The 18,437-nt window shown below is 44.9% G+C and overlaps 1 protein-coding gene across 1 annotated transcript in view; it reads left to right on the top strand.

The window, feature by feature from the left end:
* WNT9A (Wnt family member 9A) overlaps nt 1–18,437 on the top strand; it is a 230,584-nt gene that overhangs the window by 196,421 nt on the left and 15,726 nt on the right. Inside the window, exon 3 of the mRNA XM_063924527.1 lies at nt 16,100–16,362. Coding sequence (XP_063780597.1) covers nt 16,100–16,362 — 263 coding nt within the window. The remainder of the gene's footprint in view (nt 1–16,099; nt 16,363–18,437) is intronic.

Genomic DNA, 18,437 nt, shown 5'->3' with positions numbered 1-18,437 from the left:
CCAGTGGAGAAGTTGTCCATGGCAACCAATCAGCTGCTCCGTATCATTTTTTAGATTGCACTTGATAAATGTTACTTCATTGCTGATTGGTTGCCATGGGCAACTTCTCCAGTGGCTCACTTCTCAACACTTTTCACTGCTTCATGAATAGACCTCTAAATAAGTAATCTCACTATTCATCAAGCCTATAACGCAGGAGATATCGCACATTACTGACACCATCTGCAGCTCGCTCTTTCCTAGGCTATGGGAAGAAGATCCGGAGTGCAATGAGGTCTCCATTTATATCCCTCCGCCTCTCACAGTGCGCATGTACGACCTGCAGGTCCGGGACAGTACCCAGCTGTACACACTTTCCTCGCTGTCATTGTACAGTAGCTTTTATTCTTCCCCGGGGCAGCTGTTCCGACTTAGTGACATTGATAATTAGTCCCAAAACCCGTTCCTAAATTGCAACACATTTATATATAGGCCCCTCAGAGCACTTACATTAGCTCTAGGAAGAGCCTATTGTAGAATAAATATAGTAGGCCATAGAGGCTGCATTATAGACTGCATCGGTGGCTACATTATTATATTGATTATAGATGCAGCATTAATACTGTGCATTATAGCCTACTGTACATTAAATACTGGTCCATAGATTCTTCATTATATACTGTGCATCAGTGGCTGCATTATAAACTGTGCATCAGAGGTGGCATTATATACTGTGCATTAGAGGTTGCATTATAAACCAGAAGATGGTGGTAGATTAATATACTATATTCTGGAGGCTACATTATGTATTGGCTCATAGAGGCTTTATTATATACTGCATTGGAGGATACATTCAATACTGGTCTATAGATGCTGCATTATATACTGTGCATTGGAGGCTGCATTATATACTGTGCATTGGAGGCTGCATTATACTGTATACTGTACACTGGAGAACGCATTATATACTGTGCATCAGAGGCTGCATTATATACTGTGCATTATATACTGTGCATTGGAGGCTGCATTATATACTGTGCATTGGAGGCTGCATTATACTGTATACTGTACACTGGAGAACGCATTATATACTGTGCATCAGAGGCTGCATTATATACTGTGCATTATATACTGTGCATTGGAGGCTGCATTATTAGAGATGAGCGCCTGAAATTTTTCGGGTTTTGTGTTTTGGTTTTGGGTTCGGTTCCGCGGCCGTGTTTTGGGTTCGAACGCGTTTTGGCAAAACCTCACCGAATTTTTTTTGTCGGATTCGGGTGTGTTTTGGATTCGGGTGTTTTTTTCAAAAAACACTAAAAAACAGCTTAAATCATAGAATTTGGGGGTCATTTTGATCCCAAAGTATTATTAACCTCAAAAACCATAATTTACACTCATTTTCAGTCTATTCTGAATACCTCACACCTCACAATATTATTTTTAGTCCTAAAATTTGCACCGAGGTCGCTGTGTGAGTAAGATAAGCGACCCTAGTGGCCGACACAAACACCGGGCCCATCTAGGAGTGGCACTGCAGTGTCACGCAGGATGTCCCTTCCAAAAAACCCTCCCCAAACAGCACATGACGCAAAGAAAAAAAGAGGCGCAATGAGGTAGCTGTGTGAGTAAGATTAGCGACCCTAGTGGCCGACACAAACACCGGGCCCATCTAGGAGTGGCACTGCAGTGTCACGCAGGATGGCCCTTCCAAAAAACCCTCCCCAAACAGCACATGACGCAAAGAAAAAAAGAGGCGCAATGAGGTAGCTGTGTGAGTAAGATTAGCGACCCTAGTGGCCGACACAAACACCGGGCCCATCTAGGAGTGGCACTGCAGTGTCACGCAGGATGTCCCTTCCAAAAAACCCTCCCCAAACAGCACATGACGCAAAGAAAAAAAGAGGCGCAATGAGGTAGCTGTGTGAGTAAGATTAGCGACCCTAGTGGCCGACACAAACACCGGGCCCATCTAGGAGTGGCACTGCAGTGTCACGCAGGATGTCCCTTCCAAAAAACCCTCCCCAAACAGCACATGACGCAAAGAAAAAAAGAGGCGCAATGAGGTAGCTGACTGTGTGAGTAAGATTAGCGACCCTAGTGGCCGACACAAACACCGGGCCCATCTAGGAGTGGCACTGCAGTGTCACGCAGGATGTCCCTTCCAAAAAACCCTCCCCAATCAGCACATGATGCAAAGAAAAAGAAAAGAAAAAAGAGGTGCAAGATGGAATTGTCCTTGGGCCCTCCCACCCACCCTTATGTTGTATAAACAAAACAGGACATGCACACTTTAACCAACCCATCATTTCAGTGACAGGGTCTGCCACACGACTGTGACTGATATGACGGGTTGGTTTGGACCCCCCCCAAAAAAGAAGCAATTAATCTCTCCTTGCACAAACTGGCTCTACAGAGGCAAGATGTCCACCTCATCTTCACCCTCCGATATATCACCGTGTACATCCCCCTCCTCACAGATTATCAATTCGTCCCCACTGGAATCCACCATCTCAGCTCCCTGTGTACTTTGTGGAGGCAATTGCTGCTGGTCAATGTCTCCGCGGAGGAATTGATTATAATTCATTTTAATGAACATCATCTTCTCCACATTTTCTGGATGTAACCTCGTACGCCGATTGCTGACAAGGTGAGCGGCGGCACTAAACACTCTTTCGGAGTACACACTTGTGGGAGGGCAACTTAGGTAGAATAAAGCCAGTTTGTGCAAGGGCCTCCAAATTGCCTCTTTTTCCTGCCAGTATAAGTACGGACTGTGTGACGTGCCTACTTGGATGCGGTCACTCATATAATCCTCCACCATTCTATCAATGTTGAGAGAATCATATGCAGTGACAGTAGACGACATGTCCGTAATCGTTGTCAGGTCCTTCAGTCCGGACCAGATGTCAGCATCAGCAGTCGCTCCAGACTGCCCTGCATCACCGCCAGCGGGTGGGCTCGGAATTCTGAGCCTTTTCCTCGCACCCCCAGTTGCGGGAGAATGTGAAGGAGGAGATGTTGACAGGTCGCGTTCCGCTTGACTTGACAATTTTGTCACCAGCAGGTCTTTCAACCCCAGCAGACCTGTGTCTGCCGGAAAGAGAGATCCAAGGTAGGCTTTAAATCTAGGATCGAGCACGGTGGCCAAAATGTAGTGCTCTGATTTCAACAGATTGACCACCCGTGAATCCTTGTTAAGCGAATTAAGGGCTGCATCCACAAGTCCCACATGCCTAGCGGAATCGCTCCCTTTTAGCTCCTTCTTCAATGCCTCCAGCTTCTTCTGCAAAAGCCTGATGAGGGGAATGACCTGACTCAGGCTGGCAGTGTCTGAACTGACTTCACGTGTGGCAAGTTCAAAGGGCATCAGAACCTTGCACAACGTTGAAATCATTCTCCACTGCACTTGAGACAGGTGCATTCCACCTACTATATCGTGCTCAATTGTATAGGCTTGAATGGCCTTTTGCTGCTCCTCCAACCTCTGAAGCATATAGAGGGTTGAATTCCACCTCGTTACCACTTCTTGCTTCAGATGATGGCAGGGCAGGTTCAGTAGTTTTTGGTGGTGCTCCAGTCTTCTGTACGTGGTGCCTGTACGCCGAAAGTGTCCCGCAATTTTTCTGGCCACCGACAGCATCTCTTGCACGCCCCTGTCGTTTTTAAAAAAATTCTGCACCACCAAATTCAAGGTATGTGCAAAACATGGGACGTGCTGGAATTTGCCCATATTTAATGCACACACAATATTGCTGGCGTTGTCCGATGCCACAAATCCACAGGAGAGTCCAATTGGGGTAAGCCATTCCGCGATGATCTTCCTCAGTTGCCGTAAGAGGTTTTCAGCTGTGTGCGTATTCTGGAAAGCGGTGATACAAAGCGTAGCCTGCCTAGGAAAGAGTTGGCGTTTGCGAGATGCTGCTACTGGTGCCGCCGCTGCTGTTCTTGCGGCGGGAGTCCATACATCTACCCAGTGGGCTGTCACAGTCATATAGTCCTGACCCTGCCCTGCTCCACTTGTCCACATGTCCGTGGTTAAGTGGACATTGGGTACAACTGCATTTTTTAGGACACTGGTGAGTCTTTTTCTGACGTCCGTGTACATTCTCGGTATCGCCTGCCTAGAGAAGTGGAACCTAGATGGTATTTGGTAACGGGGGCACACTGCCTCAATAAATTGTCTAGTTCCCTGTGAACTAACGGCGGATACCGGACGCACGTCTAACACCAACATAGTTGTCAAGGACTCAGTTATCCGCTTTGCAGTAGGATGACTGCTGTGATATTTCATCTTCCTCGCAAAGGACTGTTGAACAGTCAATTGCTTACTGGAAGTAGTACAAGTGGGCTTACGACTTCCCCTCTGGGATGACCATCGACTCCCAGCGGCAACAACAGCAGCGCCAGCAGCAGTAGGCGTTACACGCAAGGATGCATCGGAGGAATCCCAGGCAGGAGAGGACTCGTCAGAATTGCCAGTGACATGGCCTGCAGGACTATTGGCATTCCTGGGGAAGGAGGAAATTGACACTGAGGGAGTTGGTGGGGTGGTTTGCGTGAGCTTGGTTACAAGAGGAAGGGATTTACTGGTCAGTGGACTGCTTCCGCTGTCACCCAAAGTTTTTGAACTTGTCACTGACTTATTATGAATGCGCTGCAGGTGACGTATAAGGGAGGATGTTCCGAGGTGGTTAACGTCCTTACCCCTACTTATTACAGCTTGACAAAGGGAACACACGGCTTGACACCTGTTGTCCGCATTTCTGGTGAAATACCTCCACACCGAAGAGCTGATTTTTTTGGTATTTTCACCTGGCATGTCAACGGCCATATTCCTCCCACGGACAACAGGTGTCTCCCCGGGTGCCTGACTTAAACAAACCACCTCACCATCAGAATCCTCCTGGTCAATTTCCTCCCCAGCGCCAGCAACACCCATATCCTCCTCATCCTGGTGTACTTCAACACTGACATCTTCAATCTGACTATCAGGAACTGGACTGCGGGTGCTCCTTCCAGCACTTGCAGGGGGCGTGCAAATGGTGGAAGGCGCATGCTCTTCACGTCCAGTGTTGGGAAGGTCAGGCATCGCAACCGACACAATTGGACTCTCCTTGTGGATTTGGGATTTCGAAGAATGCACAGTTCTTTGCTGTGCTGCTTTTGCCAGCTTGAGTCTTTTCATTTTTCTAGCGAGAGGCTGAGTGCTTCCATCCTCATGTGAAGCTGAACCACTAGCCATGAACATAGGCCAGGGCCTCAGCCGTTCCTTGCCACTCCGTGTGGTAAATGGCATATTGGCAAGTTTACGCTTCTCCTCCGACAATTTTATTTTAGGTTTTGGAGTCCTTTTTTTACTGATATTTGGTGTTTTGGATTTGACATGCTCTGTACTATGACATTGGGCATCGGCCTTGGCAGACGACGTTGCTGGCATTTCATCGTCTCGGCCATGACTAGTGGCAGCAGCTTCAGCACGAGGTGGAAGTGGATCTTGATCTTTCCCTAATTTTGGAACCTCAACATTTTTGTTCTCCATATTTTAATAGGCACAACTAAAAGGCACCTCAGGTAAACAATGGAGATGGATGGATTGGATACTAGTATACAATTATGGACGGGCTGCCGAGTGCCGACACAGAGGTAGCCACAGCCGTGAACTACCGCACTGTACTGTGTCTGCTGCTAATATATAGACTGGTTGATAAAGAGATAGTATACTCGTAACTAGTATGTATGTATAAAGAAAGAAAAAAAAACCACGGTTAGGTGGTATATACAATTATGGACGGGCTGCCGAGTGCCGACACAGAGGTAGCCACAGCCGTGAACTACCGCACTGTACTGTGTCTGCTGCTAATATATAGACTGGTTGATAAAGAGATAGTATACTCGTAACTAGTATGTATGTATAAAGAAAGAAAAAAAAACCACGGTTAGGTGGTATATACAATTATGGACGGGCTGCCGAGTGCCGACACAGAGGTAGCCACAGCCGTGAACTACCGCACTGTACTGTGTCTGCTGCTAATATAGACTGGTTGATAAAGAGATAGTATACTCGTAACTAGTATGTATGTATAAAGAAAGAAAAAAAAAACACGGTTAGGTGGTATATACAATTATGGACGGGCTGCCGAGTGCCGACACAGAGGTAGCCACAGCCGTGAACTACCGCACTGTACTGTGTCTGCTGCTAATATATAGACTGGTTGATAAAGAGATAGTATACTCGTAACTAGTATGTATGTATAAAGAAAGAAAAAAAAACCACGGTTAGGTGGTATATACAATTATGGACGGGCTGCCGAGTGCCGACACAGAGGTAGCCACAGCCGTGAACTACCGCACTGTACTGTGTCTGCTGCTAATATATAGACTGGTTGATAAAGAGATAGTATACTCGTAACTAGTATGTATGTATAAAGAAAGAAAAAAAAACCACGGTTAGGTGGTATATACAATTATGGACGGGCTGCCGAGTGCCGACACAGAGGTAGCCACAGCCGTGAACTACCGCACTGTACTGTGTCTGCTGCTAATATATAGACTGGTTGATACAGAGATAGTATACTCGTAACTAGTATGTATGTATAAAGAAAGAAAAAAAAACCACGGTTAGGTGGTATATACAATTATGGACGGGCTGCCGAGTGCCGACACAGAGGTAGCCACAGCCGTGAACTACCGCACTGTACTGTGTCTGCTGCTAATATAGACTGGTTGATAAAGAGATAGTATACTCGTAACTAGTATGTATGTATAAAGAAAGAAAAAAAAACCACGGTTAGGTGGTATATACAATTATGGACGGGCTGCCGAGTGCCGACACAGAGGTAGCCACAGCCGTGAACTACCGCACTGTACTGTGTCTGCTGCTAATATATAGACTGGTTGATAAAGAGATAGTATACTCGTAACTAGTATGTATGTATAAAGAAAGAAAAAAAAACCACGGTTAGGTGGTATATACAATTATGGACGGGCTGCCGAGTGCCGACACAGAGGTAGCCACAGCCGTGAACTACCGCACTGTACTGTGTCTGCTGCTAATATATAGACTGGTTGATAAAGAGATAGTATACTCTTAACTAGTATGTATGTATAAAGAAAGAAAAAAAAACCACGGTTAGGTGGTATATACAATTATGGACGGGCTGCCGAGTGCCGACACAGAGGTAGCCACAGCCGTGAACTACCGCACTGTACTGTGTCTGCTGCTAATATATAGACTGGTTGATAAAGAGATAGTATACTCGTAACTAGTATGTATGTATAAAGAAAGAAAAAAAAACCACGGTTAGGTGGTATATACAATTATGGACGGGCTGCCGAGTGCCGACACAGAGGTAGCCACAGCCGTGAACTACCGCACTGTACTGTGTCTGCTGCTAATATATAGACTGGTTGATAAAGAGATAGTATACTCGTAACTAGTATGTATGTATAAAGAAAGAAAAAAAAACCACGGTTAGGTGGTATATACAATTATGGACGGGCTGCCGAGTGCCGACACAGAGGTAGCCACAGCCGTGAACTACCGCACTGTACTGTGTCTGCTGCTAATATAGACTGGTTGATAAAGAGATAGTATACTACTAATATTATATATACTGGTGGTCAGGTCACTGGTCACTAGTCACACTGGCAGTGGCACTCCTGCAGCAAAAGTGTGCACTGTTTAATTTTAATATAATATTATGTACTCCTGGCTCCTGCTATAACCTATAACTGGCACTGCAGTAGTGCTCCCCAGTCTCCCCCACAATTATAAGCTGTGTGAGCTGAGCAGTCAGACAGATATATAATATATATAGATGATGCAGCACACTGGCCTGAGCCTGAGCAGTGCACACAGATATGGTATGTGACTGACTGAGTCACTGTGTGTATCGCTTTTTTCAGGCAGAGAACGGATATATTAAATAAACTGCACTGTGTGTCTGGTGGTCACTCACTATATAATATATTATGTACTCCTGGCTCCTGCTATAACCTATAACTGGCACTGCAGTAGTGCTCCCCAGTCTCCCCCACAATTATAAGCTGTGTGAGCTGAGCAGTCAGACAGATATATATAATATTATATATAGATAATAGATGATGCAGCACACTGGCCTGAGCCTGAGCAGTGCACACAGATATGGTATGTGACTGAGTCACTGTGTGCTGTGTATCGCTTTTTTCAGGCAGAGAACGGATTATAAATAAAACTGGTGGTCACTGGTCACTATCAGCAAAACTCTGCACTGTACTGAGTACTCCTAATGCTCCCCAAAATTAGTAAATCAAGTGTCTCTCTAATCTATTCTAAACGGAGAGGACGCCAGCCACGTCCTCTCCCTATCAATCTCAATGCACGTGTGAAAATGGCGGCGACGCGCGGCTCCTTATATAGAATCCGAGTCTCGCGATAGAATCCGAGCCTCGCGAGAATCCGACAGCGTCATGATGACGTTCGGGCGCGCTCGGGTTAACCGAGCAAGGCGGGAAGATCCGAGTCGCTCGGACCCGTGAAAGAAAACATGAAGTTCTGGCGGGTTCGGATTCAGAGAAACCGAACCCGCTCATCTCTATGCATTATATACTGTGCATTGGAGGCTGCATTATACTGTATACTGTACACTGGAGACCGCATTATATTCTGTGCATCAGAGGCTGCATTATATACTGTGCATTATATTCTGTGCATCAGAGGATGCATTATATACTGTGCATTATATACTGTGCATTGGAGGCTGCATTATACTGTATACTGTACACTGGAGACCGCATTATATCCTGTGCATCAAAGGCGGCAATATATGCTGTACATTGGAGGCGGCATTATATACTGTACATTGGAGACTGCATTATATACTGGGCATCAGAGGCTGCATTATATACTGTACATCAGAGGCTGCATTATATACTGTACATCAGAGGCTGCATTATATACTGTGCATTGGAGGCTGCATTATATACTGTGCATCAGAGGCTGCATTATATACTGTGTATCAGAGGCTGCATTATACTGTATACTGTACACTGGAGACCGCATTATATCCTGTGCATCAAAGGCGGCTTATATGCTGTACATTGGAGGCGGCATTATATACTGTACATTGGAGACTGCATTATATACTGTGCATCAGAGGCTGCATTATATACTGTACATCAGAGGCTGCATTATATACTGTGCATTGGAGGCTGCATTATATACTGTGCATCAGAGGCTGCATTATATGCTGTGCATTGGAGGCTGCATTATATACTGTGCATTGGAGGCTGCATTATATACTGTGCATTATATACTGTGCATTGGAGGCTGCATTATATGCTGTACATTGGAGGTTGCATTATATACTGTGCATTGGAGGCTGCATTATATACTGTGCATCAGAGGCTGCATTATATACTGTGCATTGGAGGTTGCATTATATACTGTGCATTGGAGGCTGCATTATATACTGTGCATCAGAGGCTGCATTATATACTGTACATTGGAGACTGCATTATATACTGTACATTGGAGACTGCATTATATACTTTTCATTGGAGACTGCATTATATATTTTACTTTATATACTGTGCATTGGAGGCTGCATTATATACTGTACATTGGAGACTGCATTATATACTGTGCATTAGAGGCTGCATTATATGCTGTACATTGGAGGTTGCATTATACAGTATACTGTGCATTGGAGTCTGTATCATACTGTATATTGGAGGCTGCATTATATACTGTGCATTGGAGGCTGTATTATATGCTGTACATCAGAGTTTGCATTATATACTGTGCATCGGAGTTTGCATTATATATTGTGCATCGAAGGCTCTATTATATACTGTGCATCGGAGGCTGCATTATGTACTGTGCATCGGAGTTTGCATTATATACTGTGCATCGGAGTTTGCATAATATATTGTGCATCAAAGGCTCTATTATATACTGTGCATCAAAGGTTCTATTATATACTGTGCATCGGAGGCTGCATTATATACTGTGCATTGGAGGCTGATTATATACTCCTACAAAATCTACCCCCATCTCTCTCTATCTTCTTCTGATGCCCGGGATTGACTCTACAAATCCCCCCACCCCCCAGTGCACTGCAGGTTCAGCTGTATTAGGCTGGATGTATTTTCTTACAGGCCCCTGCCAGCAGTGGTACCAGTACAGGGGCAGCATCTAAGTCTCTGCAAATCCTGATCAAAAATTTAGTGCATGTGCTTTGTAATGATCACTCACTTGGAGATCCTGCTCCTCCCACTATATAGCTCTCAGTCTGTGGTTTCCTGCTGCCTCCATTCCCCTCCTCACATCATGTCACTGCCCCTGTCACATGCAGCCCTGTCCTCACTGACACATCACTCATCTCCTGATATACTCTGTGCTGCTGGGGGACCCTGCTCCTCCCACTATATAACTCTCAGTCTGTGGCTTCCTGCTGCCTCCTTTCCCCTCCTCACATCATGTCACTGCCCCTGTCACATGCAGCCCTGTCCTCACTGACACATCACTCATCTCCTGATATACTCTGTGCTGCTGGGGGACCCTGCTCCTCCCACTATATAACTCTCAGTCTGTGGCTTCCTGCTGCCTCCATTCCCCTCCTCACAACATGTCACTGCCCCTGTCACATGCAGCCCTGTCCTCACTGACACATCACTCATCTCCTGATATACTCTGTGCTGCTGGGGGACCATGCTCATCCCACTATATAACTCTCAGTCTGTGGCTTCCTGCTGCCTCCATTCCCCTCCTCACATCATGTCACTGCCCCTGTCACATGCAGCCCTGTCCTCACTGACACATCACTCATCTCCTGATATACTCTGTGCTGCTGGGGACTCTGCTCTTTCCACCATATAACTCTCAGTCTGTGGCTTCCTGCTGCCTCCATTCCCCTCCTCACATCATCTCACTGCCCCTGTCACATGCAGCCCTGTCCTCACTGACACATCACTCATCTCCTGATATACTCTGTGCTGCTGGACACCCTGCTCATCCCACTATATAACTCTCAGTCTGTGACTTCCTGCTGCCTCCATTCCCCTCCTCACATCATGTCACTGCCCCTGTCACATGCAGCCCTGTCCTCACTAACATCACTCATCTCCTGATATACTCTGTGCTGCTGGGGACCCTGCTCCTCCCACTATATAACTCTCAGTCTGTGGCTTCCTGCTGCCTCCATTCCCCTCCTCACATCATGTCACTGTCCCTGTCACGTGCAGCCCTGTCCTCACTAACATCACTCATCTCCTGATATACTCTGTGCTGCTGGGGACCCTGCTCCTCCCACTATATAACTCTCAGTCTGTGGCCTCCTGCTGCCTCCATTCCCCTCCTCACATCATGTCACTGTCCCGTCACATGCAGCCCTGTTCTCACTGACACATCACTCATCTCCTGACATACTCTGTGCTGCTGGGGATCCTGCTCCTCCCACTATATAACTCTCAGTCTGTGGTTTCCTGCTGCCCCCATTCCCCTCCTCACATGATGTCACTGCCCCTGTCACATGCAGCCCTGTCCTCACTGACACATCACTCATCTCCTGATATACTCTGTGCTGCTGGGGACCCTGCTCCTCCCACTATATAACTCTCAGTCTGTGGCTTCCTGCTGCTCACATCATGTCACTGCCCCTGTCACATGCAGCCCTGTCCTCACTGACACAGCACTCATCTCCTGATATACTCTGTGCTGCTGTTGATTCCTGCTCCTCCCACTACATACAGTAACTATCAGGCTGTAACTGCCCCTGTCACATTCTCTATGATGCATACATGCCTCAGTTCACTTGTCTAAATTCTGTTGACACATATGGGGAAGTATGCTATTGCTATTGTCTCAGTGTTGCTCTATAGTCTATACCAAGAGAATGTAAGCTCTCAGGACAAGGGCCCTCTGTACCCTGTGCCTCATGTCTGCACCTCCTTGGTAGTATTTTTAGTGATGAACCCTACAAAGAGAATGTAAAGATCAATAAGTGAGGTCTTGGCGGAAAGCACCTAACAATGGTAAAATAGACTTTTATAGGCCATGGAACACTGTCCTTTTTTAATGGGGTTGGTAAAATATTTCTACTTTTAGGCAAGGGATGCAAACAACGTCACTGGGGGGTTCTTATTGTCCTGGCAACATTCAGCCAGAGAACCCAGCAGGTACCAGGGATTCTCTACCCTCCCAGCACAAGGAAGGAGTTTCCTTACTGCTTTATAGATAACTTTATATAATGACAACGGATTAACGTGCACAAAACAAGTAACCAGTGGGGGAAGATACCAGGAAGATTCTGTATGGATGAGAGCTATGAAGGTGCAGTAACACCTAGTTTCTATACAAATCTATTTACTACAGAGTGCTAATTGTGATAATAGGTTGTAATGTTAGGAGTTGTGCTGATAAAACGCGTTGTGTCATTTGTTGCGGTAACCTGACCTACCTGGATCCCTGGTTAGTCAGCGACAGGTTCCGGTCTGTTAACTCCTTGATCTGGGAATGCAGGCAGCGGGACTCCCAGCACGGAAGGGGTTAATGTTCTGGTTAGTGATGTGAGAAGCTCTGTAACCAGAGAGATGCGGGCAGCAGACTTGGGAGACACCTGAGGTTAGAATGCATGTATTCCGATAGGTTTTATTATCTTGTTAATTAATATCTTGTGCAATCATGTGGCACACTCCTGAGACAGCTTACCATGTGCCCAGTGTCAGACGAGGCTGGGGGAGACTGGCTGGGAACTGGGGTCTTCATTGAACCCCACTGCAGTGCCCGCCACTTGTAAATATATTACTCAGTCCTGTGCTGCATTATTATCCAAGTCACATTATCCTCTTACATTCACTTATCTCAATATAAACATATATTACACAATTGCAGAGACAGCGGGACACAACATTCTGCTCCTGATTCTTCAGCAGATTCTGGGGGTAATTCAGACCCGATCGCCAGCAGGCGATTTTTGCTGTCCTGCGATCAGATAGTCGCCACCTACTGGGGGAGTGCATTTTCGCTTTGCAAGTGTGCGAACGCATGTGTAGCCGAGCTGCGCAAACTGATCTTGTGCAATTTCTGAGTAGCCCAGTACTTACTCAGCCACTGCGATCGCATCAGCCTGTCCGGGACTGGAATTGATATCAGGCACCCTCCCTGCAAACGCTCGGACACGACTGCGTTTTTCCAGACCACCCACAAACGCCCTCTTCCTGTCAATCTCCTTGCGATCGCCCGTGCGATCGCTTTTTTCGCACCATCCCATCGCTATGCACCGATGCCCGGTGCAGTCGCCTGACGCGCCTGGGCATTGCGGTGCATACGCATGCGCAGTTCAGACCTGATCGCAGGCTGTGAATTATCCCCTTTGTTATTTCCCTGATACCGTCTGTGCTGAACGCAATGGCTCCTTTGTGCGCACACTAAGTAACGCAGGTGCCGGACGGTTTTGTGAATCAGGCCCAGTATCTCCTGTCACAAGATATAACCTCTAACACTAATACAATCATTCAGCATCTTGCTATAGCTGGAGAAATGGGAGCCGGAGATTGCAAATTGTATCCAAGTGTGATGCACAGTGGTATATGCTGGCGCTATATAAATAAATGTTGATAAACAAGGGTATTGCAGATTGCGATATATGTGATAGAAAGGCCTTGATGATGAACGCAGGAGGAAACAAAAGACAAAGCAATGTATTTAGTAAAAGTTGCAGGAGGGCACATGCAGAGCTGACACTGAAGATCACTTTACCTTATCTAAATGTTATGTGTAGTTCTTGTTCATATACAGTATTTCAGGCACATTTCAGCTGTTGTATTAATCTTCGCCTCTTTCATGTCCAGGTTATACGGACAACTGTCCCCGAATGCCAGGGAGACTCCCTGATATAGTAGCAATCTCTGTGATTGCGCCTTACCCCCATTATATAGCTGTTATGTATTGGGGGAATATATATATATATATATATATATATATACCATCAAATGGGATCATTTCCCTGCACTGGGTAGAAGGCTCAGTGATCCCTGTGGCTATAGACGTTTTCAAATAATGTTTGTCATGGCCACTTGAAGGTATGTGCATACAGTGAATAAATACCACACCTTAACCTATAACGATTTCAGGATCTCCCGCCCGCGCACGGTTTGTGAGTTATCCTGATGAAGGGGGAAACCCCGAAACGTTGATGTCTACATATTAAAGCTTGCTTGCTGATTTTGCACGACTACTAAAGACTCCGAGTGCCGCTTTCTTCTGCTGTGGTATACGTGGGGGCCCCTCCATATGGATATATATATATATATATATATATATATATATATATATATTTATGTGCCAAACTATAACTGCCTAGGGGCTCGTTTACATTTGGATGTAAGCCCTTTTTATGATACACCTGTAAGGCAGTGTACACTCACTTTAATGCTGCGCTCATGGCTATTGTTTTCACTATGTCCCTGAAATGCTTTTTCAAAAGATTGTGAGCTCCTTGGAGCAGGGCCCTCTTCCCTCCTGTTCCCACAGCCCTCTTCTCTCGCACTTCAATGACAGCTGTCTCCTACTCAGTGACTGTATATACCGGCATCGCCTCTCGCTCATGACTGTTCATCTCTTCCTATGGCTGCGCGCCCCCAGTAGTGCGCGGATTACTCCTGTGCTTCCTGACGTCTCCGCTGTATTGTGTACTAAGAACTGTGCTGCTCATTCTTACCTGTGCTCTGCTTTAGTTTTTTCTGTTTCTGTAATGTTAATGTTAAGTTCTTTATACCCTGTATTGTTCTAATGTGTGACGTATGTACGGCGCTGCGAAACACTTGTGGCGCATTATAAATAAATTGTAAAAATAATAATAATAATAATAAAAAAGTAGGCAAGTGTGGTTCAGATATAAGTTACGTAGTTTGTACATTAAGAAGTTCCTAGCATTGCACCAATCAGAGCATTATAGGAATCACTGGACTAGAATGACCAGCAGCCAATCAGAGCATTATAACATTCACAGGACTAGAATGCCCTGCAGCCAATCAGAGCATTATAGGAATCACTGGCCTAGAATGACCAGCAGCCAATCAGAGCATTATAACATTCACAGGACTAGAATGACCTGTAGCCAATCAGAGCATTATAACATTAATAGGACTAGACTGCCCTGCAGCCGAACAGAGCATTATAGGAATCACTGGCCTAGAATGACCAGCAGCCAATCAGAGCATTATAGGAATCACTGGACTAGAATGACCAGCAGCCAATCAGCGCATTATAGGAATCACTGGACTAGAATGACCAGCGGCCAATCAGAGCATTATAACATTCATAGGACTAGACTGCCCTGCAGCCAATCAGAGCATTATAGGAATCACTGGCCTAGAATGACCAGCAGCCAATCAGAGCATTATAACATTCACAGGACTAGAATGACCTGTAGCCAATCAGAGCATTATAACATTAATAGGACTAGACTGCCCTGCAGCCGAACAGAGCATTATAGGAATCACAGGCCTAGAATGACCAGCAGCCAATCAGAGCATTATAGGAATCACTGGACTAGAATGACCAGCAGCCAATCAGAGCATTATAGGAATCACTGGACTAGAATGACCAGCAGCCAATCAGAGCGTTATAACATTCACAGGACTAGACTGCCGTGCAGCCAATCAGAGCGTTATAACATTCATAGGACTAGACTGCCGTGCAGCCAATCAGAGCGTTATAACATTCATAGGACTAGGCTGCCCTGCAGCCGATCAGAGCGTTATAGGAATCACTGGCCTAGAATGACTTGCAGCCAATCAGAGCGTTATAATATTCACAGGACTAGAATGACCTGCAGCCAATCAGAGGATTATAACATTCATAGGACTAGACTGCCGTGCAGCCAATCAGAGCGTTATAGGAATCACTGGCCTGGAATGGCCTGCAGCCAATCAGAGTGTTATAGGACTCAGTGGCCTAGACTGACCTGCAGCCAATCAGAGCGTTATAGGAATCACAGTTCTAGACCACACTGTCACCAATCAGTGTGTTTGTCCATGACACAAATGGTAACACATCCTATTGCCAGCTGCAGTAAATATGTGTGAAACGCGTCAGCCCTGAAACCGTCATTGACCCTTTAAATTCCTTCCTTTCCAGGTTTCAAGGAAACCGCGTTCCTCTATGCCATCTCCTCAGCAGGGCTTACCCACGCCATGGCTAAAGCGTGTAGCGCTGGCCGGATGGAGCGCTGCACCTGCGACGAGGCCCCGGACCTTGAGAACAGGGAAGCCTGGCAGTGGGGTGGCTGCGGAGACAACCTGAAGTACAGCAACAAATTTGTCAAGGAGTTTCTGGGAAAGAAGGCTGACCGGGATCTCCGAGCACGAGTGGACCTACATAACACCAACGTGGGGATCAAGGTGAGTAGACACTCCATGTGTACAGGGTAAGGGAGGGATAATGGGCAACAAATGTGTGCCAGATATTCTGTAAAATATGGAATAATGCACGCCCTTCTGTTCTTTATATGAGTATAGATTTATAACAATATACAATATATAAAATGATACAGGCAATAATAAACAGTTGTGATTTTATATTCATCATAATAACTATCCCTACGTGATTCTAGAGAACAGTACAGCGTGTCAGGTAATAGTATACCTATACTGTGATGGATGGTAGTGTAATGTTACACGAATAATAACACAGAAATAAAACATTTAGGGGCTCATTTATCAACGAGTGATAAAACTCACTGTGAAAGATAAATGGTGCTCCAGCCAATCAGCTCCCAACTGTCACGTGTTCAGCTCCTTACTGACGTGTGTTTGAAAAATGACAGTGGGAGGTGGAGCACCATTTATCATACGCAACATGTTTTATCATTCACAACGAGTTTTATCACTCGTTGATAAATGGGCCCCTTATGTAATATGTTTTGTTGAAAACAGTAATTCTGAATGTTAGTTGTCACATAAACATATATGATAGATAGGCAGACAGACAGAGTTGAGAGAGGGAGATAAAATTGAGAGAGACAGACAAGGACCCTACACACTGACAGATAAAACAGAACGATATGCTATGGCGCCGGGTGACGGGGGGAGTGAAGAAACTTCACTCCCCCGGTAAGCTCCACCCCGTCGCCGGGTCACCCGTCTGCCGTATCCGCCATCGGGTAGCTCGGCGGTAGATCTGCCAGTGTGTAGGGCCCAATAGACTTATAGATAGATAATATAGATAGATAAATAGAACTGAGAGAGATAGATAGATAGATAGATAGATAGATAGATAGATAGATAGATAGATAGAATTGAGGGACAGATAGATAAGATAGATAAGATAGATAGATAGACAGACAGATAGATAGACAGATAAATAGAACTCAGACAGACAGACAGACAGATAGGTAGATAGAGCGATAGATATATAGAGAGATAGATAAATAGATAGAATTGAGAGATAGATAGATAGATAGATAGATAGATAGATAGATAGATAGATAGATAGATAGATAGATAGAGAGATAGAGAGATAGAGAGATAGATAGAGAGACAGATAAATAGAACTGAGAGAGACAGACAGACAGATAGGTAGATAGAGCGATAGATATATAGAGAGATAGATAAATAGATAGAATTGAGAGAGATAGATAGATAGATAGATAGATAGATAGATAGACAGACAGACAGATAAATAGAACTGAGATAGATAGATAAATAGAATTGAGAGAGACAGATAGATAAGAGATAGATAGATAGATAGATAGATAGATAGATAGATAGATAGATAGACAGACAGATAAATAGAACTGAGAGAGTCAGACAGACTGACAGACAGATAGGTAGATAGAGCGATAGATATATAGATAGAATTGAGAGATAGATAGATAGATAGATAGATAGATAGATAGATAGATAGATAGATAGATAGATAGATAGAACTGAGATAGATAGATAAATAGAATTGAGAGAGACAGATAGAATTGAGACAGATAGATAGAGAGATAGAGAGATAGAGAGATAGAGAGATGGATAGATCGATAAATTGAATTGAGAGAGACAGATAGATAAGAGATAGATAGAATTGAGATAGATAGATAGACAGATAGATAGACAGATAAATAGAACTGAGATAGATAGATGGATAGATAGATAGATAGAATTGAGATAGATAGATAGACAGACAGATAGATAGATAGACAGATAAATAGAACTGAGATAGATAGATAGAGAGAGAGATAGAGAGATAGATAGAGAGATGGATAGATAGATAAATAGAATTGAGAGAGACAGATAGAATTGAGATAGATAGAATTGAGATAGATAGATAGATAGATAGATACAATATAGAGAGATAGATAGAATGATAGATAGATAGGCAGATAGAATTGAGAGAGAGAGATAGATAGAATTGAGAGAGGGAGATAGATAGATTTCTGTAAGATTGTAAGCTTGTGAGCAGGGCCTTCCTACCTATATGTCTGTCTGTT

Source organism: Pseudophryne corroboree, chromosome 5, assembly GCF_028390025.1.
Source record: "Pseudophryne corroboree isolate aPseCor3 chromosome 5, aPseCor3.hap2, whole genome shotgun sequence".
In the NCBI taxonomy this organism is placed as follows: domain Eukaryota; kingdom Metazoa; phylum Chordata; class Amphibia; order Anura; family Myobatrachidae; genus Pseudophryne; species Pseudophryne corroboree.
The sequence above is the reverse complement of the archived record's forward strand: the minus strand, read 5'-3'. Positions and strand labels throughout refer to the sequence as shown.